We start from the raw sequence: 22,383 nt of genomic DNA on the forward strand, positions 1-22,383 counted from the left end.
GTAGGGAAATGAATAGGCTCATTATTTAGCAGCGGACGCCAGGGTGACAGCGAGCTGCCCGCGCGTGATTGATGGCGGCGCAGACCAATAGAAATGAGCGCGGTATGATCTTCCACCAATGGGAAGCGCGAGGCGGGGCGGTGGGCGGGGCGGGGCGCAGCCATGCTGCCCTGGCTCTGGCTCTGGCTCTGCGTCTGCTGCTGCTGCCCGGGCCGCGGTGAGTGAGGGCCGGAGGGAGGGACGGAGCGGGGACAGCGGCCGGGACCGCGCCACAACGGCCCGGACTGCGCTCCCCGACCGCCAGCATCCCGGGCCGGCCTCCTCCGTGCTTGGAGCACCGCGATCGCGGTGTATTTCCCCTCCCGGCGCCCCGGCCCCATTGCTGTTCCCGTCCTGTGTCCCTGTCCCGGTGTATTTATTTCCCCTCCCAGCCCCATTGCTGTTCCCGTCCTGTGTCCCTATCCCGGTGTATTTATTTCCCCTCCCGGCCCCATTGCTGTTCCCATCCTGTGTCCCTATCCCGGTGTATTATTTCCCCTCCCGGCCCCATTGCGGTTCCCCCCCTGTACCCATATCAGAATACGGAGGTATTTCTCCTCAGTGCTCCCCCACATAATTGCATTTCTCCTCCCACGTCCCAATCCGGGTAAATTCCTCTCCTGCACCCCAATCCGGATGTATTTCCTTTCCTCCATCCCACTGTGGGTGTATTTCCCCTCCTGCATCCCAGTCCTGGTGCAATTCCCTCGGTGCACCGCGACCTCATTGCATTTCCCCCCCCCCCAGCCCCTCAATCCAGCAGCGTTTCCTCTTGGTGCAGCCTGATCCCCTGGATTTCCCCTCTGGGCGCTGTGATCCCGGTGTATTTCCCATCACTGTGCCCCAGCTCCGTTGCATTTCCTGCTGCATCTTAATCCAAGCGCATTTTCCCTCGGTGCCTTGTGATCCTGGTGTTTTTCCCCTCGGTCTGGGTGCCTGTCACCCCTGTCCCATCCATGATCCAGCAGCGTTTTCCCCTTCCCCTTGAACACCCCAATGTCCATCCCCTCTCAGCCCCTGGGAACTGCCAAACCTGCCCTTGGAACACCCCAAAACCTTTGGGGCATTTTGTGTCCTGAGCCCAGCCAGGGTTTGGCACTGCTGAAGGGCGTGTTCTCTCCCCCACGGTTCAGGAGTGATAACTGAGACTTTTCTCCCTTTTTCAGGGATTTTGCCTTTAGTTCCCCTTGCCTCTCAGCTCTGTCCTTTCCCCCCCAGGTTTACGCATCCATGAGTATTTGTACTTCCAAGTGCTGAGCCCCGGAGACATCCGTTACATCTTCACTGCCACTCCAGCCAAGGATTTTGGTGGGGTGTTTGTAAGTATTAAAAACTGAATTTGTCGTTTTGGGGTCCCTCTGTCCCAATATTGCTCCTCAGTGATGTGGAATTTTGGTTAAGATGGAGCTCACTGCTCTTCCACAAACATCCTTGTGTGGAGTGTTTGTAAGTGTTAAAAACTGAATTTGTCACTTTGGGGTCCCTCCATCCCAATAGTGCTCCTCAGTGATGTGGAGTTTTGGTTAAAATGGAGCTCACTGCTCTTCCACAAGCAATCCTTGTGTGGAGTGTTTGTAAGTGTTAAAAACTGAATTTGTCACTTTGGGGTCCCTCCATCCCAATATTGCTCCTCAGTGATGTGGAATTTTGGTTAAAATTGAGCTCATTGCTCTTCCACAAGCAATCCTTGGTCTCAGCAGGATTCCAGAGGTGGGGATTGGCTCCGGGGTTGGTTCTGAGCGTCCCTGGGAGCCCCAAATCTCCCCCAAATCACAGGGATGAGCAGGGCTGGGGAGGGGGAGCAGCTCCAGGGCCCTGGCTCACCCCTGCCTGTCTCCTCGGAGAACACAAGGTACGAGCAGATCCACCTGGTGCCGGCGGATCCTCCGGAGGCCTGTGGAGAGCTGAACAATGGGGTCTTCATCCAGGACCAGATCGCCTTGGTGGAGAGGGGGTAGGTCTGGCACCAGGGGAGCCCTGGCCACATCACCTCCAGATTCTTCCTGTGGCTTTCCCCACACAGATAAAACAGGAAAACGGCAGGGTGCTCCTACCCTGGAGAATTGCATCTTGTATTGTATTTTTGCATCTATATATTGTATTTTTTAGCCTGTGGTAAGGCAGGAAAAACCTTGTCTGAGTTCAGATTGAAAGAGAGTAGATTTAGATTAGACAGTGGGAAAGAACTCTACTCTGTGAGGGTGGTGAGGCCCTGGCACAGGTTGCCCAAAGAAATTCTGGATGCCTCATATCCCTGGAGGTGCCCAAGGCCAGGTTGGACATTGGGGATTGGAGCACCTTGGGACAGTGGGAGGTGTCCCTGTCATGGCAGGGGGTGGAAATGGATGAGCTTTAAGGTCTCTTCCAACCCAAACCATCCCAATATTTTATTTTGTTGTTTTTTTTTTTTTAGCAGTGTGGGTGCCTTGTGCCTAAAATACAGACCCAGAGGAGCAGGGTTTTGAGGAGGTGTGGAATCAGGGAGGCAATCCCTAGTTGGGGTGTCTCCAAGCAAGTTCTGACATGTGCAGTCTTTGCTGCTACCTGTGGCCAGCACAGGTTTGTGTGTCTCCAGGCAGGTGCAGGCTTTGGAACTCCCTGTGGCCACCACAGGTTTGGGTGTCTCCAGGGCTTGGAGCTGCCTGTGGCCACCACAGGTTTAGGTGTCTCCAGGCATGTGCAGGCTTTGCAGCTGCCTGTGGCCAGCACAGCCTGGTCCCAGCGTGGCCCCCCTGTGCCCCAGGGGCTGCTCGTTCCTGTCCAAGACACGGGTGATCCAGGAGCACGGCGGGCGGGCTGTGATCATCGCTGACAACGCCTATGACAATGACAGCTTCTACATTGAGATGATCCAGGACAGCTCGCGGCGCACGGCCGACATCCCCGCGCTCTTCCTGCTGGGCAGGGACGGGTACGTGCCCAGGCTGCCTTCCCACGGCTGGGACAGCTCAGGGGAACAGGGACAGCCTCGTCCCTCACAGCAGGGAGGTGCCAGGGCTCAGCGTGGCTCTGCCGGGCTTCGGGAGTCACATTTTGCGTGAATTCAGTCCTGGTTAATGGGCAGAGTTTGAGCTGGGTTGTGGTTTGTGCTCGGGTCTGGCTCTGCTCTCTCCCAGCCGTGGCAGCTTGGGAACATCTGTCACCCTCTATCCCTCCAGGTACATGATCAGGCGCTCCCTGGAGCAGCACGGGCTCCCCTGGGCCGTCATCTCCATTCCTGTCAACGTCACCAGCATCCCCACCTACGAGATGATGCAGCCCCCCTGGACCTTTTGGTAGCAGCAGAAAGCTGTGACGGATTGAAGACTTCCTGGTGGATCCCAGGATCTTGCCCTAAGGACCAGGTTTGAGGAAAGGATTCCAATGTGCTCCAGAGATCCCGCTGGATTCGGTGACAGGGAGATCTTTCTGCTGGCACCGGTGTGTGGCCAAGGCAAACACCAATGCCAGGGGGAACCTTGAGCCTGGCACCGAGCTGGGACTGTGTGGGAGGGAGGTGAGGGCCCAGAGCAGGCCAGTACTTCCCAGGAAACATTTGACTTTGTGCTGCTGATTTGGAGGGATGCAGGACTGGCAGGGATGGGGGGAGAGCAATACAGGCTTGGTCTGTACCAGCAAGGCTCACCTGATGTCTGTATATTTTTGTCTGAGCTAATGAAGTCTGATAAAGTTTTAGAGAAAAGGAAGTTTCTCTTTTATTTCCAGCAGTCAGTGGATGAAGGGATAAATCTCATCCCCAAATTTTTTCCTAGTAAAATTCTCCAAGTACCTCCTGCAGCTGAGGCAGGGCTCAGTCAGAGCCTCTTGGGACAGCAGAGCCTCCAGCAGCCGTCCCCAAGGGTGGGCTGGTCACAAATCCAGAGCCCAGGTGTCTGTTCCCTCACCCCCAGAGCCGTGTCCCCACAGGCCCAGCCCCTGGGTACAGCCCTGTGTGCCCTCAGCACCCACCAACACAAAGCACAGGTCCCCAGCTGTCACCAGTCTCGGTTTATTACGAACACTGAAGGGGATGTGGCCCTGGGACGGCTGAGGACAAGCAGCAGGAGGCAGGGCTGGCAGTGATGGCAGTGTCACAGGTGTGCCACCCTCAGTCCCACAGTCCGGCTGCCACGGACACGGCGGCAGGAAAACAGCTCCCCAAAATCCAGAGAGGAAGGAAACAACCCCTGGTGCTGCTTGTTCATCACTTGGAGCTGTGCTGTCCCTCCAGCCACATGGTCTGCACACAGGGACAGCACCGCATGGTGTGGCCTTGAGGGTGGCAGTGTGGGATGGATGACAAGGGAACATCAGTGGGGCCACTCTGCACTGGCACATCTCCATGTGGGAGCACTGGGTGCATCCTGCACAGGCACATCCTCCAGCTGGAGCGAGGGACAACTCCCTCTCTGCAAAACCCGAAGTGTCCTGTGGCTTTGGGATGCCCCCACAGCCCGTGTCAGCTCCTGGCCCTTCTCCATCCCCAAATAGTCCTGCAGTCACAGCCTGGGCTCCGTGTCATGGGCTGAGCTGGGGAGGAGGTGTCTGCAGGGTCAGCTCTGCTCTCCCTGCTGGACTCCAGCTCTGGGCCACCCTCCAAGGCATCCCCTGCAAGACCCTCGTGCCCCTCACTGCTGGCCAAGGCATGGAATGGAGGATATATAAGGGCTCCAGCTCCATAGTGTGTAGATAGTGCTAATATAGACATTAAATAGTACCCTCGTGCACAGACACACAGACACACACACAGATTCCCCTCGTCCCTGCAGGGTGAGAAGGACAAGCTCCTCTGCATCCACAGCCTGCACAGACACAGCACAGCGACCTCACAAGTGACCAGTGTGGTGGCCCAGGCGGTGGCTGGGTCCCACCCTGCTCCAGCCTCCCCTGCAAGCCCCGCTGAGAACTGGGCTGTGGTGTAGGGCCACTGGCTCACAGCTTGTCCCCACAGGGAGGACAGGGACAGCCTGACACACACACACACACACATACACAGGGACAACACGGACAGGTGGGAGCAGGGCCTGCCTCCGGCTCCCGGCTGTCCTGCTCCGGCACCTCCGGCACCGCCCGACCCCACAACACAACCCTGTTCTAGTATTAAAGCTGCTGCCTCTTGGAGGAACCTCCAGGCCCTTCCCTTCCCATCCCTTCCCTCTCCTGTCGCCCGAGGCCATGATCACACATCAGTCATCTCATCCTCCAGCTCCGCATCGTCCGTCTCTCCTTCGCCCTCCTCCTCCTCGTCCGACGTCACGTCGGCGTCGTCGGCTTGTGCGAGGCACTTGGGACACGAGCAGGTAAACAAGTAGTTCTCCCTGGCAGGAGACACAGGGATGGTGTTGAGGCTGGTACAATCCCACACTGCTGCTGGGCAGGGGCTTGGGAAGGGAACAGTGAGGATGGGGCTGAATGTGTCACACCCAGAGGAGTTTGGGGGTTCTGTCCTGCTGGGTCAGACAGGGTAAAGGTACCCTGGGTGGAAAAGGGGATTTCTCAGCCCCACAGGGGGACAGTGACCCCCAGCAGGAAGCTCTACCCTTACTGGCCAGAGAAGGAAAAGGAAAGGTCTGCAGGTGTAAGGCTGCAGAGAGAGGGGGGAACCCAAATCCTTGGTCCCCAAGGCTACAACGCATTACAAGGAGCTCAGAGCACCAGAAGCACCACATGCTGCACACACACCCTGCCAGGAGCCCACTGAAGGTCACAGCAGCCCATGCACAGCCACACCCCAAGGCACAGAGCCCTGGCATGGGGACACTGCCCTGAGGGACTGTTTGGGGTGTAAGGGGTGTGAGTTCCCCCCCAGGTATCTCCAGGCAGTCCCTACCTGAGTATCTTGTTGCGGCTGTGTCTGCTCCGCTCCCTCTGGCAGCAATCTAAGTAACTGATGCAGATTTCCTGGGAGCAAACAGAAAGGGGCTGGGCTCAGAATGGCTCCCCATGATCCCAAAGCAGCAGCATTTGTCCCAGTCCCTCTGAGAATCAGGCAGAAACATGGGGTCTGGCAGCCCCTACATGGGATGGGGATTGAATTCCTCTGCCAAGATGATGCAGGACACAGAAGGTTTTGGGGCTGGGGTCCATGGAGGATGTAGGGGACACAGGGATGATGCCAAGCTGTGATGTCACCTCAGGTCCACCCAGGCCCTGCTGTCTCACCTCTCCTGCTTCGATGTCCTCCAGAGCAGTGAGATGCAGGAGGAAGTTGTTTTCTGGGAAGGATGTCTCAGCATTGGGGATGCAGCTGTGGTTACCTGCAGGCAATACAATCTCTTTGCTACGTGCCTAAGTGGCTCCTGGAACCACATCAAACCTGAGTGCATCCAAGGCAGCACTGGCCATTCCAGAACTGGGCAAGGTGCCAGGGAACACTCAGAGAGCAGTGTCCATCACATCCACCCCATCCCATCCCACAGATGGCAAGCACAAATCCCTTTCTCCAGAGGAAGAGGTGAGCCAGCCTAGCACAGGACATTTCCCTCCTCACTACTGGTTTTCCTCCCAGTCCTTGTGTTACTTACAGCAGCTCTGCAGCACGTAGAGCCCTGATCCCTCACAGTTGAGGAACTCTCCTGACTCTGCAGCACAGAGAGAGAGGGGTTAGAGATTTGCATGGTCCATTCCAGCTCTTCCACACACGAGCACCTAGGAGCCTCCATCAACACGGAACACCCACACTCAGCACCGCTCTGGGGCTGGGTGCTGCAGGGTGATTTCCCAACAGCCTCTCCCTCCCACTGGGAGGGGATGGAGGACAAAGACTCACAGCCTGAGGCTCCCTGTCCTGTCCCTGCAGCCCCACAGAGCCTCACCCTTCTCAATGTCCTTGTAGAGCTGGTCGATGAAGGCGTCCAGCTCCTCCCGCTGCAGCATGGGCAGATCCAGCGCATCGCACGCGTGCACCCACTGGCTCAGCGAGCTGGGGACACAGGGGACACTGTCAGTCGCACAGGGCTCAGGGGACACTGTCACAGTCCCACAGGGCTGCCAGGGGGACACTGTCACAGCCCCACAGGGCTCAGTGGGACACTGTCACAGTCCCACAGGGCTCAGGGGGACACTGTCACAGTCCCACAGGGCTGCCAGGGGGACACTGTCACAGTCCCACAGGGCTCAGGGGGACACTGTCACAGCCCCACAGGGCTGAGTGGGACACTGCCACAGTCCCACAGGGCTCAGGGGACACTGCCACAGCCCCACAGGGCTGTCAGGGGGCACTGGGACACTGTTACAGCCCCACAGGGCTATCAGGGAGCAGTGGGACACTGCCACAGCCCCACAGGGCTCAGTGTGACACTGTCACAGCCCCACAGGGCTCAGTGTGACACTGCCACAGTCCCACAGGGCTCAGGGGGACACTGTCACTGCCCCACAGGGCTCAGGGGGACACTGTCACAGCCCCACAGGGCTCAGGGGGACACTGTCACAGTCCCACAGGGCTGTCAGGAGCAGTGGGACACTGTCAGTCATACAGGGACTGTCAGGGAGCAGTGGGACACTGTCACAGCCCCACAGGGCTCAGTGGGACACTGTCACTGCCCCACAGGGCTCAGGGGGACACTGTCACAGCCCCACAAGGCTGTCAGCACACGGTGGGACCTCACAGAGGGGATCCAAGGTGGCTCTGAGCAGCCAAGGTCTGGCAGAAGGATGTGAAAGGGTTGGACACAGGCAGGATGAAGTTTTTAAGTCTTCCTCTCCCTCCCCAGCTCTTAAACCCAGCCAGTCACATTCCCCATCTCCACTGCCCTGCAAAGAGCACCCCCAAAGCCCCATTACCTGGTTCCTATGCCTTGGCCATTGGTGCCCACGAGGGCAAAGAGGGATCGAAATCCTTCTGGAGTGAACCACTGCAGGAGGGAGAGGACAAAGGAACTGAGCCCAGCCCAGCCTGCAGCAGCACCTCGCTCTGCAGTGCCTCCAATGCCACAGGGAGCTCTGGGGGAAGCCAGGAAGGAGCAGAGTCCCAGAGGAGGCCCTGGCCAGAGCTCCTGGGCTATCTGAGAGGCAGATCCACTCACCCTGCTGAGATATTCGTCATAAAGGGCTTCGGTGAAGAGCAACCTCAGCAGCTCCAGCTGGCCCTGGCAGGACACAGCAGCAGGGTCAGGGAGGGAGGTGCTGTGGGTGTCAGCCCAGCACAGCCCACAGGCTCCAGGAGGGCTCGGGCTCCCCACCCTGCCCTGCCCTGCTGCAGGCTGCTGCCCTCACAGCCATCAAATCCATCCATTTTAGCAGCAAATCCACCTACTCAGCAGCTAAATATCACACTGTCCCAGCCCACTGCAGGAACATCTCCTCCACAGCAAGGAGCAGCTTTATCCCATGAAAGCATCACAAGGCCAGAACCCTCTAAGCTACCACTTCCTCACTGTCAGGGCCCTCCCTGTAAGCCTGGAGTTTCCTATCCCTGCTGTAATGAATGAGGCTTTTGCATCTGTGGGCTCACAGACACAGGCAGGAAAAGGAAGGGCTAGAGGATTCAAGAGCTGCTGAGTCTCACCTTAAATTTGTCCCCCAGCAGCTTGTGCACAATCTCCTCTTCTTCATTTGCTGTCTTGCTGCAGAACTGGGAGAAGGCCTTGACCCACCACTCCTTGTCTTTAGCCTGACAAAAGAATCAGAGTCATTGCACCAACACCACTTTCCTCCCCAGCCCAGAGAGAGGGAGGATTGTCAGAATAAATGCTGAGAAAGCCAGGCCAGGGAAACAGAGCCTTGGGAACACCATCCACAAGGGGATAACAAAACCTCCCACTGTACCTGTTTGATGGTGGCGACCATCCTGGCCATCAGCATGATGCTGGAGGTCTCTGGAGGGTAGTGCATGTTTCTGTGGGATTCAGAAGGGGAAGAGAGGAGATCAGGGCTGGCAGGGGAATGAAAGGCTGGAGGGAGGCAGAGACAGCTGCCATAGCTGTGGTCAGGCCTGCACTGACCCATCACACCCAAGTGGTCAGTGCAGCATCGCTGTGTGAGGGTCCAGTGGAGAGAAACCTGCTCAAACCATACACACAATCCCCTTCTGTCCTGTTCACTCTGCTGGGGCTTGGGACAAGGTTTGGGTCAGGGATGTTGCTTATCCCCTCCAGGACCATTTTTTTTGGAAAGCAGGGATAGAAATGGACCCATGGGATGCTACAAGGAGGATCTCCCAGAGGCTGGAGATCTGCAGGAGCACCATAAAACCGCAGGAGTGAGGGATGTGCAGCTCAGCACTTTGTAGTTCTTTAGCAGGAGAAAAATGAGCGCTCAGCTGTGTGTCCAGACCCTTGGGGTGCCAACATCACAACATCACAACCAGAAGGAAGAGCTGGGCAGTGTCCCACGGCCATCCCCACCCTCCAGGGATGCAAAGCAAGGAGCCAGGCCAGGAGAGCCACCTCCCTTGCCCGTGGAGCAGCAGGCAGCTCAGGCCTTACCTCCATGCCTCCTGCAGCTTGTTGAGGGGGTGTGCGGGGTCGTCCCGGGATGGGCCGAGGCAGAGGACCTGGTGGTACTGCTCCAGAGCTGCCTGCCTGCATTCTGCACTGCAGTACGTCACCTACAGCGAGGGGACAGGAAAAGGGGCTCCTGGATCCAGCCGAGCCGGCTGTGCCCCTTCCCCTGACCAGCAGAGCCCACAGCACGGAAAGGCAGACAGCACAAGAGCCTGGCTGGCTGGAAAGGACCCAAAGATCCCAAGAGGAGCACAGAGCCGTACCTGGCAGCGGGGACACTGCTGGTGCAGGTCTTTCCGGATGCTGCACTGCTCGGGGTGAGGCAGCACCAGAGAGCTCTTCCCCAGCAGGCGCTGGGCGTTCTCCTCCGCCGTCTCCAGAGCCCGCAGGCAGTGGTCACAGGCTGTGGGGACACACAGGGATGGATGGACAGATGGACAGACACCACAGGAAAGCCTTCAGAAAGGAAAAGAGCCAAAACCCAAGCCAAGGCAATACAGCTGGTACCAACACCAGAGAGGAACAAGGGGATAGGGCTTGGTGTCCCTGCCCATGGCAGGGGTGGAATGTGATCTTTAAGGCTCATTCCAACCCAACCCAACCCATTCCAAGATTCTATAGTGGCACCTGGCACATTCCTCCAGAGCGGATGGAAGCCGCCGTCCCTCAGACTCATCAACAGTTGAGTGCAGAGGCAGAAAAGGCAGCAGGGCCACCTTTATAGAGATGCCAAGACAAACCCAAACCCCTTCCCAGCTCCTCTGGGGTCCCGCGGTCACCCCACGGGATGGGGACACGCCACCAGCGCCAGCCGCTCACCTCGGTAGTTGTACAGGGCATTCCAGAGGAACTGCGATGACACCACCGGCCTCTCCACGAACACCGTTTCCCCTTTGCGGATGTTTTTGGTGGCGAACAAGCCCTTTCCCTGCCGAGGGACAACCGCGGGTCAGGGACGCGCCCGAAGCCGAGTCATACCCGAGAGCTGAGGGAATCCCTCTATCCCGAGGGGAAACCCTGAGAGCTTTCTACTCCCTCTGCCCCACCAGGCTGGGCGGGAAGGGAGGGACCCTCACGGCGGGGACACCGCGGGCTGCTCACCTTGGCGCTGCTGATGAACCGCGCCTCCGCCGCAGCCCCGGCGTGTGGCCCCGCCGCGGCCGCCATCTTCGGGCGGCGACTTCCCCGCCCTGACCCGCCGGGCAGCGCCTCTTCCTCTTCCTCCTCCTCCTCCTCCTCCTCCTTCTCCTCTTCCTCCTCCTCCTCCTCCTCCTCCTCCTCCCCGGCCGCCGCCCCCTGCGCCCCTCAGGGCCCCGCGCTCGCCATCGCCGCCCTCAGCCGCGGGGGCCGGCCGCCATCTTGGCCCCCCTTCCTCAGCCCCCCGCCGGCGTCTGCAAACACCGCCAAAACACCCCAAAAACACCGCCAAAACACCCCAAAAACACCGCTAAAAACACCCCAAAACGGGGCCGCTGCCGCCCCGAATCGTACAGGAGTTTGATGTCTCTCCCCGAACAATTATTATTATTATTTAATGGTATAGAGGAATAGCCGTCACAGCCCCGTCAGGCGGGAACACGAGTTCCCCCCTCAAGCTGAGGTCTCCCCTCATGGAGGGAGGAGGAGGCATCGCCCTGCGCACCCCAAAAACACCCCAAAACACCCCCAAAAACACCGCAAAAAACACCCCAAAACGGGGCCGCTGCCGCCCCTAATCGTACAAGAGTTCGATGTCTCTCCCCGAACAATTATTATTTAATGGTATAGAGGAATAGCCGTCACAGCCCCGTCAGGCGGGAACACGAGTTCCCCCCTCACTTGAGGTGTCCCCTCATGGAGTGAGGAGGAGACGTCGCCCTGCGCACCCCAGAAACACCCAAAAACACCCAAAAAACACCTCAAAACACACCCAAAACGGGGCCGCTGCCGCCCTGAATCGTAAAAGAGTTTGATGTCTCTCCCCGAACAATTATTATTTAATGGTATAGAGGAATAGCCGTCACAGCCCCGTCAGGCGGGAACACGAGTTCCCCCCCTGACTTGAGGTGTCCCCTCATGGAGGGAGGAGGAGGCATCGCCCTGCGCACCCCCAAAACACCCCAAAAACACCCAAAAAACACCCCAAAACGGGGCCGCTGCCGCCCCGAATCGTACAGGAGTTTGATGTCTCTCCCCGAACAATTATTATTTAATGGTATAGAGGAATAGCCGTCACAGCCCCGTCAGGCGGGAACACGAGTTCCCCCCTCACTTGAGGGGTCCCCTCATGGAGAGAGGAGGAGGCATCGCACCCAAACCTGACCCGTCTTTCCCCAAAAAAGCCTTTAAAACCCGCTGCTGTGACCGCTCTGCCCTCGCTGCCTCCCGCTTGGGGGGTCCCCAAAGCCTTAAAGCGCACGGAAATTCGTGTTTAGTTGTAATTACTAATTCACAGCGCTGCGGTTCAGCCCCGCTCCTCGCTGGCCGGGGCGGTGGGAACAGGGCTTGGGATTTGGGGACAGTTCCCTGCCCGGGGCTTTGGGGAGCGCTTTGGTGTCACTAGATGTCACTAGATGTCACTGTCGGCCCGTGGCGGGGACGCGACACCGGTGACAAGGCTGGAACTGCCGCCTGCCACGGCCGGGGCAGCAGGTGGAGCATGGCCGCGGTCAGGGCTGGCCACTGACCCTCAGGACTGGCCACAGACCCTCAGGACTGGCCACAGACCCTCAGGGCTGGCCACTGACCCTCAGGACTGGCCACAGACCCTCAGGACTGGCCACTGACCCTCAGGGCTGGCCACTGACCCTCAGGACTGGCCACGGACCCTCAGGACTGGCCACGGACCCGCAGGGCTGGCGACGGACCCCCAGGGCTGGTCACTGACCCTCAGGGCTGGACACTGACCCTCAGGGCTGGCCACTGACCCGCAGGGCTGGCCACAGACCCCCAGGGCTGGTCACTGACCCTCAGGGCTGGACACTGACCCTCAGGACTGGCCACAGACCCTCAGGGCTGGACACTGACCCCCAGGGCTGGACACTGACCCTCAGGGCTGGCCACTGACCCGCAGGGCTGGCCACTGACCCTCAGGGCTGGCCACAGACCCTCAGGGCTGGCCACTGACCCTCAGGACTGGCCACAGACCCCCAGGGCTGGTCACTGACCCTCAGGACTGGCCACTGACCCTCAGGGCTGGCCACTGACCCTCAGGACTGGCCACAGACCCCCAGGGCTGGCCACTGACCTTCAGGACTGGCCACTGACCCTCAGGGCTGGCCACTGACCCTCAGGACTGGCCACAGACCCCCAGGGCTGGACACTGACCCGCAGGACTGGACACTGACCCTCAGGGCTGGCCACTGACCCTCAGGACTGGCCAGGGACCCGCAGGGCTGGCCACTGACCCTCAGGGCTGGACACTGACCCCCAGGGCTGGCCACTCACCCTCAGGACTGGCCACTGACCCGCAGGGCTGGCCACTGACCCTCAGGGCTGGCCACTGACCCGCAGGGCTGGCCACTGACCCTCAGGGCTGGCCACTGACCCGCAGGGCTGGTCACAGACCCTCAGGGCTGGTCACTGACCCTCAGGACTGGCCACTGATCCTCAGGGCTGGTCACTGACCCTCAGGACTGGCCAGGGACCCGCAGGGCTGGCCACTCACCCTCAGGACTAGCCACTGACCCGCAGGGCTGGCCACTGACCCTCAGGGCTGGCCACTGACCCGCAGGGCTGGTCACAGACCCTCAGGGCTGGACACTGACCCGCAGGGCTGGCCACCCGCAGGGCTGAGATGCTGAAGGGTCACCCGGAGGGCCACTGCTCCGGCCACCCTCCCTGGGGGACAAGGGACAAAGTGGCTGCCAGGGCCACCTTCCCAGGCTGTGCTGGGGGATCCAGCGCTGGGGGAGCCGGCAAAGGCTGTGCTCCATCACACTGTGCCTATGGTGGGGACTGCAAGGACAAGAAACAGGTGGGACAGTGCTGCCCTGACTCCTGTTGCCATTACATCCTCAGCGGTTCGTGGAATATTTATAGGGGAAAAGCCGTCTTAAGACTAAGAGTGCAATGATCCCTGGCACTGCCAAGACCACAACCAAGCCGTGTCTGCAAGTGCCACATCCACAAAACTTTTAAACCCCTCCAGCGATGGGGGTTCCACCACTGCCCAGTGCCAGGGCTGGACAGCCCTTCCTGTGAATGAATTTTCCCCAACATCCAAGATAAACCTCCCCTGTCACAATCTGAGGCCGTTTCCTCAGTGATTTCTTCATGTAAAGGGGTGGAATGGGCACTGGCAGGGGCTGCCCAGGGAGGTGTCCAGGGAATTCCTGGAGGTGGCACTCAGTGCTCTGGGCTGGGGACAAGAGGGGCTCGGGCTCATCTGAGTGACCTTGGAGGGATTTTCCAGCCTCAATGATCCTGAGATTCCTCTCCTCTCCTCCTGTTCCCTGGGAGCAGAGCCCGACCCCCCGGCTGTCCCCTCCTGGCAGGGACTTGTGCAGAGCCACAAGATCCCCCCGAGACTCCTTTTCTCCAGGCTGAGCCCCTTCCCAGCTCCCTCAGGAATTCTCCATTCCCTTTCCCAGCTCCCTCAGGAATTCTCCATTCCCTTTCCCAGCTCCCTCAGGAATTCTCCAGCCCTTTCCCAGCTCCCTCAGGAATTCTCCATTCCCTTTCCCAGCTCCCTCAGGAATTCTCCAGCCCCTTTCCCAGCTCTGTTCCCTTCCCTGGACAGGCTCCACTCTCTTAGGCTGGCAGAGCAGGAGCTGCAGACACAGGTTCTTGTTCTCCAGGACCCTGAGCACCCCATACTCACCAGGCATGACTGCTCTTACTGAAAATGTAGTTTTATCTCTCCAGGAACCAGCCCAGAGATAGCAACTCCCTTAATCTACTTTGATATGGGGTCATCAAGCAATTGAAAAAAAAGATCTTTAGTACATATTTTGTCCAAAATAGTTTTTAAGAAAAAATCCTTGAAACTCTTAGGAGAAGAATGAAAATACATTTGGTTTAATTTTCATTTTTTGGTAACTAATTTCAATTGAAAATAAAGTGAGTATACTTGGATGTATTTCCATTTTTTTTACACTCATTCAATCTCTTTAAAACTAACTCGATTTTTATCAACAGACAGAGCAAATAAATAACTGACACATATTAAGGCAAAAAAAGAGATATTTCTATAAATAACAATATAAGAGTAAAGTGATATACAGTGTTCTAGGTCAGAAAGAGACTGAATAAATTATCCTGAGCTGATGGGCCCTGGGCAGCTGTAGGAAGGCAAGGTGACAGCCTGAGTCCTCATTCCTGGCCCCCCAAAGCCCTCCCTACCCCCAAAAATCCAGCTGTTAACCACATCAGGCTGCTACAGCTGTGCTGGGAGCGCTGCAGGTGCTGTGTCCCAGGGCACAGTGCAGGGATAATGAGGAGAGAACTGATCAGCTGCCGTGTCTGGGCCACAATGGCACATCTGGCACATCTGGCCGCGGGGCAGGGGGCCTCTGAAGCTGCAGAGGTGTTGGGAGCTGGTTTTTACTGCAGCCTCCAGCCCTGCACTTCGGCCAGCACAGCTTCCCTGCAGCAGCATACACACACACCCGGGGCCAGGACAGCAGTGCCAGGGGACAAAGAACGCCGGGGCTGGATCCAGGAGCCAGGCAAAAGGCACAGATACATCAAGGCACTGACGGAAGAGGCATTTCTGCTCCAGGGCAGGAGCAGACCCTGCTCATGGCACTGCAGGAGTCTGTGGGTAGGAGCAAAGGGCTTCCCCCATTGGGGGTATTTTGGTTGTGATTGGTCTGAACATCAAACGTGGGAGTCAAGTTGAGAAGAAGCATCAGGGAGGTTCTCCTCCTTCCTCCTTGGAGCACACAGCCACACGTAACAGAACATATATAACATAACATAACAGTCACCCTGGTTTTAAATGTCCTTGTGCTCAGAGCCATCAGAGACAGCATCCCATTGCCTGCCCAGCATCAGACTCTGATTGTCACCCCAACAAAGTCACCCTCTGAATTGTCACCCCAGCACCAGAGACACCCTCTGATTGTCACCCCAGCAAAGTCACCCTTTGACTGTCACCCCAGCACCAGAGACACTCCCTGATTGTCACCCCAACATCAGAGTGACCCTCTGTCACCCCCACACCAGAGACACTCCCTGATTGTCACCCCAGCACCAGAGACACTCCCTGATTGTCACCCCAGCATCAAAGTCACCCTTTGACTGTCACCCCAACACCAGAGACACCCTCTGATTGTCACCCCAGCATCAAAGTCACCCTCTGATTGTCACCCCAGCACCAGAGACACTCCCTGATTGTCACCCCAGCTTCAGAGTAACCCTCTGATTGTCACCCTCACAAGAGAAACCAGCAGATTGTCACCCCAACATCAGAATGAATCTCTGATTGTCACCACAACATCAGAATGACTCTCTGATTGTCACCCCAGTATCGGTCACTCTCCGATTCTCACCCCAGCACCAGAGACACTCTGATTGTCATCCCAGCCTCTCTGCTGGAAACTGTTTGTGTGTTCTGGTGCTTCATGAGCAAACAGGAGATCACCTGCCATCAAGTGATGAAGCCCCAGAAATTACAGCTCTTGGCTACCAAACAGCAGCCAAAGAAATTCAAGGGGTTCCCTCCAGCCAGCTGCAGTTTAGTCCTGTAGCTCCAGCTCTCAGATCAGTCTCCCTTGGAGCAAAGCAGCACAGACACATCCCCAGGCATCAAAAACCAGCCCAATCTCCTGGGCTGGTCAAAGCTCCACGTCCACGGTGTCCTCCTCGTGGTCCTTGCTGTCCGTGGAGTCGGCGCTCGCCGGCTGGATCACCCCGAACTGCGACAGCTTGGCCGCCTTCTGCTCCATGCTCTGCTTCCTCCACTTGATCCTCCGGTTCTGGAACCAGACCTTGACCTGGATGGGAACACAACAGCTTAAGCCAAGGGCTCTGGGAGCCTTTTCTAATGACACATGCCTCCGAGGTGGATATCCCCAAAAAGCAGAGTTCCTTGAAATGGGGATGTGCATTATTCCCTCAGGGAATAGTGAATGAGAACAGGAGGAGGTGAAACTACAGAGGGCAGAGCAGTGATGGGGAAGGATCAGGGGAGAGGGGGATGCAGCTGCACTTAGAAGGGTCTGGCCAGGGAATTGAAGGGAGCAGCTCCTTAAGGAGCCCCTGAACCCATCCCCAGGACTGCAGCTGCCAGAGGGCATGGCAGTAATAATGATAATTATCCCTTGTCTGTCACTAGAGCACACTATAATCACTCATCGGGTTGAGAAGTGAGGAGAGAAAGAGTAAGTTTATTATGATTTGGGGTTTTTATAGGGTTTGGAATTTGTTCAGGGATTGGGGGATGAGAGTAACACCTCTCTGACCCCAGTGGTCAACTTAGAAGTCCATCAATTTGTCCTTCCCCCTGGAAAGGAATGTGTGTTTACAAATTATCAGTCTTTGTTTTTGTTACAAGAGTGAGAACTCCAACACAAGAGTGTAAAAACATCAGAAGGCTGAAAAATCAGGGTGACACTTGTCCCCCCCAAGAACTGGCCTTGTTTTGCTCTCCGTGTTTCCCAGCTGAATTTAGATCCCACTGTGAAAAATCACCTGGCTCCTTCTTTCCACACTAAACAAGCAGTTAACTGTGGCAGGAGCAGGAACTCCCATGGCAGAGCAGGGAAATAATGATATCCAGTGTCATAAAAGGACACTTGAAACAGTCTCCAGAGGATCGTAACAATGCAGACACAGCAACCAACCCAGCTCGAACTCTAAAGCACAGCAGGGTTGTGCTCCTGAGTGCTTTTTGTTCCCCTGCATGGCTTCAGAAATCTGATCCAGAAACCACCCAAACTCCAGGCACATCTCTTTAAAGTCACCGAACAGCAGGGTGTCCCATGGGTCACTTTGTGTGTCCTCCTCCCACCACCCTTCCCAGTGGGAGCACCAGCCCAGAGCAGCCCCAGGATCAGTTCCACCAGCTCAGCTCAGCTCCCACATCCCTTTACCTGTGTCTCTGTGAGATGCAGAGTTGCAGCCAGGTCCACCCTCTCGGTGCCCACCATGTACTGCTGCTTGAGGAACTCCTGCTCCAGCCGCTCCAGCTGCTCTGGTTTGAAAACTGTGCGGACTCTCTTCATCTTGCAGGGCCCTCCTGACCTCCAAGGCCCAGTGGGACCCAACGAGTTGGTCCCAACGCAGTGAGACAAGTCCAGACCTGCAGAAAGCAGCAAAAATTGAAGGGGTCTGCACTAAAGGAGCTGGGAGAAAGTAGCACCAAAGCCAGCAGGGATGTCCCTGCCCTGTCCCTATCCAGATAATCTAATCTACACTCCTTTTCCCATGAAAAGCTGGAGCACGAGGATTTTTGAGGGGCTGTCCTGTGGTTTTAACCTCAAGGTCCACCTGGACATGCAGCTAGACCCAAAGAAATCAGCACTCAGTGAGGTGGGCAGGATTTGACCTTTGCCTGTACAGGACAATGAATTCCATCAAGAGCTGCAGAACACCAAAATCCCACCTCTGTCTCCAGAACTCCCAAACTGGAAATGCTCCGAGTTTGGGGAAGTTTACCCCAAATTTGCCCCTGGTTTTGCCCTTCCTTTGGCACACGGGCTCAGTGTCCAGGATCCCGCTCTCATACAGGACATCCTGCACCTCTGTTCCCCATAAAGTTCCCAGGGGGTGCTGAGGATTTAGCAGGACCCGACAAGTGTATCTGAGCTGTCTCCTCTCCAGCTGTGGCCTGGGGATAACCGTAATTAGCATAAATTAACATACAATCCAACACCAGCGCTGCCACTGGCACCTGGCTGAGAGCAGGTCTCCCTCAATCCTCATCCTCCCTGATGGAGCTGATGTCCCTGCTCACTGCAGGTCCCTGAAAATCCCTTCCCAGCCCGAGTATTCTGTGATTCCACGCACTGGGGAACTCCTCCAGGGCTCAGAGCACAGAATTAAGAGTTTAGGAGCCAGGAAAGGCCAGCACTGATGGCACCACGACTTCTCTTTAAAACAATCCCCTAATTACAACCAGCGGGATTGGAAAGCACTGAAGGCACTGGGAGGATCAGGCTGTTAATGATCCCTGATCTCTGCTGTTCCAAAATATTGTGGCAAGCCAGGTTCCTCCAGCTTTTATGGAAATACTGCACATAATGATCCCCATTCACACCTTCTACTTATCTCTTCTTTAATGACTGATCTCGTCAACGTTCTCCAGGCACAAACCTGCACCTTGACCTACTTTATTTTCATTAATTGGGTGTAAGTTCTGCCTGTGTTTTAAGGAGTTGTGGGACGGAGACCTGACAGCTTAACAGCTGTAATTGCACTTAAAACTATTTTCATCGTTAAAATCTTTTCACCCGTCACTTTTTTGTTTCTATTTTAACGCCGGGATAATAGCGAGTGTAATTTCCAGCGTGAAATGCCGAGTGGAAATCGCTCGGTGCAAATTGTTTAACTGTGTTTTCATACCTGGGTGTTTGATAGAAAATAAAGATTAACACAATTTCCGCGGACGCTGCCTCGTGAAAGAAATAATATATAAAATATCTGTGCCAAGTACTTAATAAAATATCAGCAAATACTTTTGGTGTCTGAATATTTGCAGCATCAGGATCAAATCTGGAGCTCCTTATACACCTGGAATATGGGCCTGGCTGCAGGTTTTTCCTTGGCCCACAGCAAGACCACGCTCTGAGTGCTAAAAATGACCACCTAATTTCAAGAAAAACACTCCGAATAGAGATATTTTGTTAAAATCACTTGGTGGTTGTCCTTATAAAGCTCCAGTGAAAATAAAGAGCTGGACAGATGGGGCAGTGTCATACATCACCGCCGTGTAAATGTTACCCGCATCAACAAAAACATTTTTCTTTAGATGCTTCTGCGCTAAAAATGTGAAGTTTTGAGGGGCAGGCGCCGCAAAACCCTTGGCAGTTTTACTTCTGTGAGTGAAAATTTGCAGGGAAAGCAAAATTAGAGAGGATTGAGGGCAAATTTGGGAGAAGAGGGACCCACAGAGCTGCAGAGGTGAAGAAATTAATTTTGGGAGAGAGGCTTTGGGAAACCACAGCGAGTTTTTGATTGAAACTCTGGCGGTGAAGCGCCTTCCTGAGAGATATGAAAGGAGAAATAAATGGTAGTGTGTGTAAAATCTCACAGAATCAGACTGATTTGGGTTGGAAAACTCCTTAAAGATCATCCTGACACCTTCCCCTGGCCCAGGCCCTGGGATCCTCCTCTTAGCTCTGTCACTTTACTATGAAATCTAGTCCAATTTTTTTGCTCCATCTCAAATGCAAACAGCGAGTTTTGGATATTCCGCGCCAGGTTCTGGGCTGGGGAGTAAGTGATGGATTAGTAAAATCCCGTAGTGTCTTTAGGAATCGAGCACAGGCGGTTTATCCAAGTGTTCGGAGACATCGGGGGTGTTAGAAACGCCCTCTGAATATTAAAATGGAAAGGAAAGGAAAGGAAAGGAAAGGAAAGGAAAGGAAAGGAAAGGAAAGGAAAGGAAAGGAAAGGAAAGGAAAGGAAAGGAAAGGAAAGGAAAGGAAAGGAAAGGAAAGGAAAGGAAAGGAAAGGAAAGGAAAGGAAAGGAAAGGAAAGGAAAGGAAAGGAAAGGAAAGGAAAGGAAAGGAAAGGAAAGGAAAGGAAAGGAAAGGAAAGGAAAGGAAAGGAAAGGAAAGGAAACCCCCCCCAAAAAAAAAAAAAAATTTAAAAAACCCAAACAACCAAAAAAAAAAAAAACCAAACCCCACACACAAAAAAACTCCACCAAAACACACAAAAAAAAAAAAAAAAAAAAAAAAAAAAAAAAAAAAAAACATAAAAACCACCCCAGAAAACAGAAATAAACAACAAAACAAAACCAAAAGAAACCACATAAACCGTTCATTTCTAGTCTCCCTATATCGATCGCTTACAGAGCGGAAAAAAAAAACCCTTTAAGTAAAGTTTTCCCTGTCCCTCGTCCCTGTCCCGCAGCCACAGCCGGACCCTTCAGCTCTGCGGAGGCACGAAACGCTTTGGGGTGACCCTGACCCTGTTATCCCCCATGGGGCCGGTCCCGTATCCCCCCCCGGGCCGGGCTCACCTGTGCCGGGCCAGCCCCAGCCCCATGGCCAGGCTCCGGGCAGGGGGAGCCCCGTTCCCGGGGGAGCCGCGGGCACCGGGCCGGCTGCGGGCCCCGCCGGGGGCCAGCGCGGGCTCCCCGGGCCGCGGAGGGCGGAGGAGCTGCGGCGGGGAGGGTCCCGGGCCAGCAGCGCCTCGATGTGGAACGGGGTCTTGGAGGGCGGCGGGGAGCGCCGGGGGAGCGCGGGGCTCTGCAGCATGGCCGGGCTCTGCAGCATCGCCGGGCTCTGCAGCGTGGCCGGGCCGGTGCGGTCACCGCCCCGCCGGCCGCTTATATCGCTTATGGGGAGGGCGGGGGGCCGGGGACAGCCCAGCTCCTATGCAAAGTGCCAGGGGGAGGGAGGCGAGGGCTGCACACACCCCGCTCCCTGCCGGCAGCACCCCCAGCAACAGCCCTGGTCTCCAGGAATACCCCAGTGATACCTCTGTTCTCCCAGCGATACCCCACTGATACCCCTGTTCCCCCATCAACACCCCTGCTTCCCTACCGACACCCCACTGACAACCCTGCTCCCCCAGCAATACCCCACTGATACCTCTGCTCTCCCAGCAATACCCCACTGACACCCCTATTTCCCCAGCAATACCCCACTGGTACCCCTGTTCCCCCAGCAATGCCCCACTGACACCCCTGGTCCTCCCCTGACACCCCTGTTCCCCCATGGACATCCCCGTTTCCCTGTCAGCATCCCCAAGGACACCCCAGTTTGCACACAGACACCTCTTCTTCCCCACTCACACTCCTGTGGAAATGCTCCTTACACTCAGGCTCCTCCATGGACACCCCTCCTTCCACAGCAGCTCCCCCATGGACAGCCCTTCTTCCACACTGATCCCCATTCCCACTGAGCCCCACTGATCCCTGTGCCACACTGAGCCCCACTGATCCCTGTGCCACACTGATCCCCCATTCCACACTGACAGCCCCACTGATCCCCATTCCACACTGAGCCCCACTGATCCCTCATTCCACACTGACAGCCCCACTGATCCCCCATTCCACACTGACAGCCCCACTGATCCCTGTTCCACACTGACAGCCCCACTGATCCCCATTTCACACTGATCCCCATTCCACACTGAGCCCCACTGATCCCTGTGCCACACTGATCCCCCATTCCACACTGAGAGCCCCACTGATCCCCCATTCCACACTGAGAGCCCCACTGATCCCCATTCCACACTGACAGCCCCACTGATCCCTGTCCCACACTGAGCCCCACTGATCCCCCATTCCACACTGACAGCCCCACTGATCCCTGTTCCACACTGACAGCCCCACTGATCCCCATTTCACACTGAGAGCCCCACTGATCCCTGTTCCACACTGAGCCCCACTGATCCCCCATTCCACACTGACAGCCCCACTGATCCCTGTTCCACACTGACAGCCCCACTGATCCCCATTTCACACTGAGAGCCCCACTGATCCCTGTTCCACACTGACAGCCCCACTGATCCCCATTTCACACTGATCCCCATTCCACACTGAGCCCCACTGATCCCTGTGCCACACTGATCCCCCATTCCACACTGACAGCCCCACTGATCCCCATTCCACACTGACAGCCCCATTGATCCCCATTCCACACTGACAGCCCCACTGATCCCCATTCCACACTGAGCCCCACTGATCCCTGTGCCACACTGATCCCCCATTCCACACTGACAGCCCCACTGATCCCCCATTCCACACTGAGAGCCCCACTGATCCCCCATTCCACACTGACAGCCCCACTGATCCCCATTCCACACTGAGCCCCACTGATCCCTG

General features: G+C 56.3%; 3 protein-coding genes across 3 annotated transcripts; 1 reads left to right on the forward strand and 2 right to left on the reverse strand.

Moving 5' to 3' along the window:
• Positions 1 to 146: 146 nt before the first annotated feature.
• On the forward strand, positions 147 to 3,719 carry PRADC1 (protease associated domain containing 1). The gene is made up of 5 exons (XM_083861585.1): positions 147 to 217; positions 1,258 to 1,358; positions 1,884 to 1,993; positions 2,783 to 2,950; positions 3,198 to 3,719. Exons 1-5 carry the CDS (start codon positions 163 to 165, stop codon positions 3,316 to 3,318), a joined length of 555 nt encoding a protein of 184 aa, XP_083717711.1. The 5' UTR covers positions 147 to 162; the 3' UTR covers positions 3,319 to 3,719.
• A 43-nt stretch (positions 3,720 to 3,762) lies between these two features.
• SMYD5 (SMYD family member 5) lies at positions 3,763 to 10,671 on the reverse strand. The gene is made up of 13 exons (XM_083862158.1): positions 10,563 to 10,671; positions 10,281 to 10,389; positions 9,725 to 9,864; positions 9,444 to 9,565; positions 8,785 to 8,854; positions 8,525 to 8,629; positions 8,043 to 8,105; positions 7,801 to 7,871; positions 6,834 to 6,940; positions 6,543 to 6,599; positions 6,181 to 6,275; positions 5,849 to 5,919; positions 3,763 to 5,336 (listed from the first exon to the last, which is right to left on the reverse strand). The coding sequence occupies exons 1-13, from the start codon at positions 10,626 to 10,628 to the stop codon at positions 5,198 to 5,200; spliced, it is 1,215 nt and encodes a 404-aa protein (XP_083718284.1). The 5' UTR covers positions 10,629 to 10,671; the 3' UTR covers positions 3,763 to 5,197.
• A 5,458-nt stretch (positions 10,672 to 16,129) lies between these two features.
• Positions 16,130 to 17,608, reverse strand: LOC310909905 (homeobox protein not2-like; the record flags this gene model as incomplete). Its single annotated transcript, XM_083862237.1, has 2 exons — positions 16,130 to 16,378; positions 17,477 to 17,608. 2 exons carry the CDS (start codon positions 17,606 to 17,608, stop codon positions 16,220 to 16,222), a joined length of 291 nt encoding a protein of 96 aa, XP_083718363.1. The 3' UTR covers positions 16,130 to 16,219.
• Between the last annotated feature and the right edge of the window lie 4,775 nt (positions 17,609 to 22,383).

The sequence above is a fragment of the Zosterops lateralis genome (genome assembly GCF_965231275.1).
Source record: "Zosterops lateralis genome assembly, chromosome: 5".
Lineage (NCBI taxonomy): Eukaryota > Metazoa > Chordata > Aves > Passeriformes > Zosteropidae > Zosterops > Zosterops lateralis.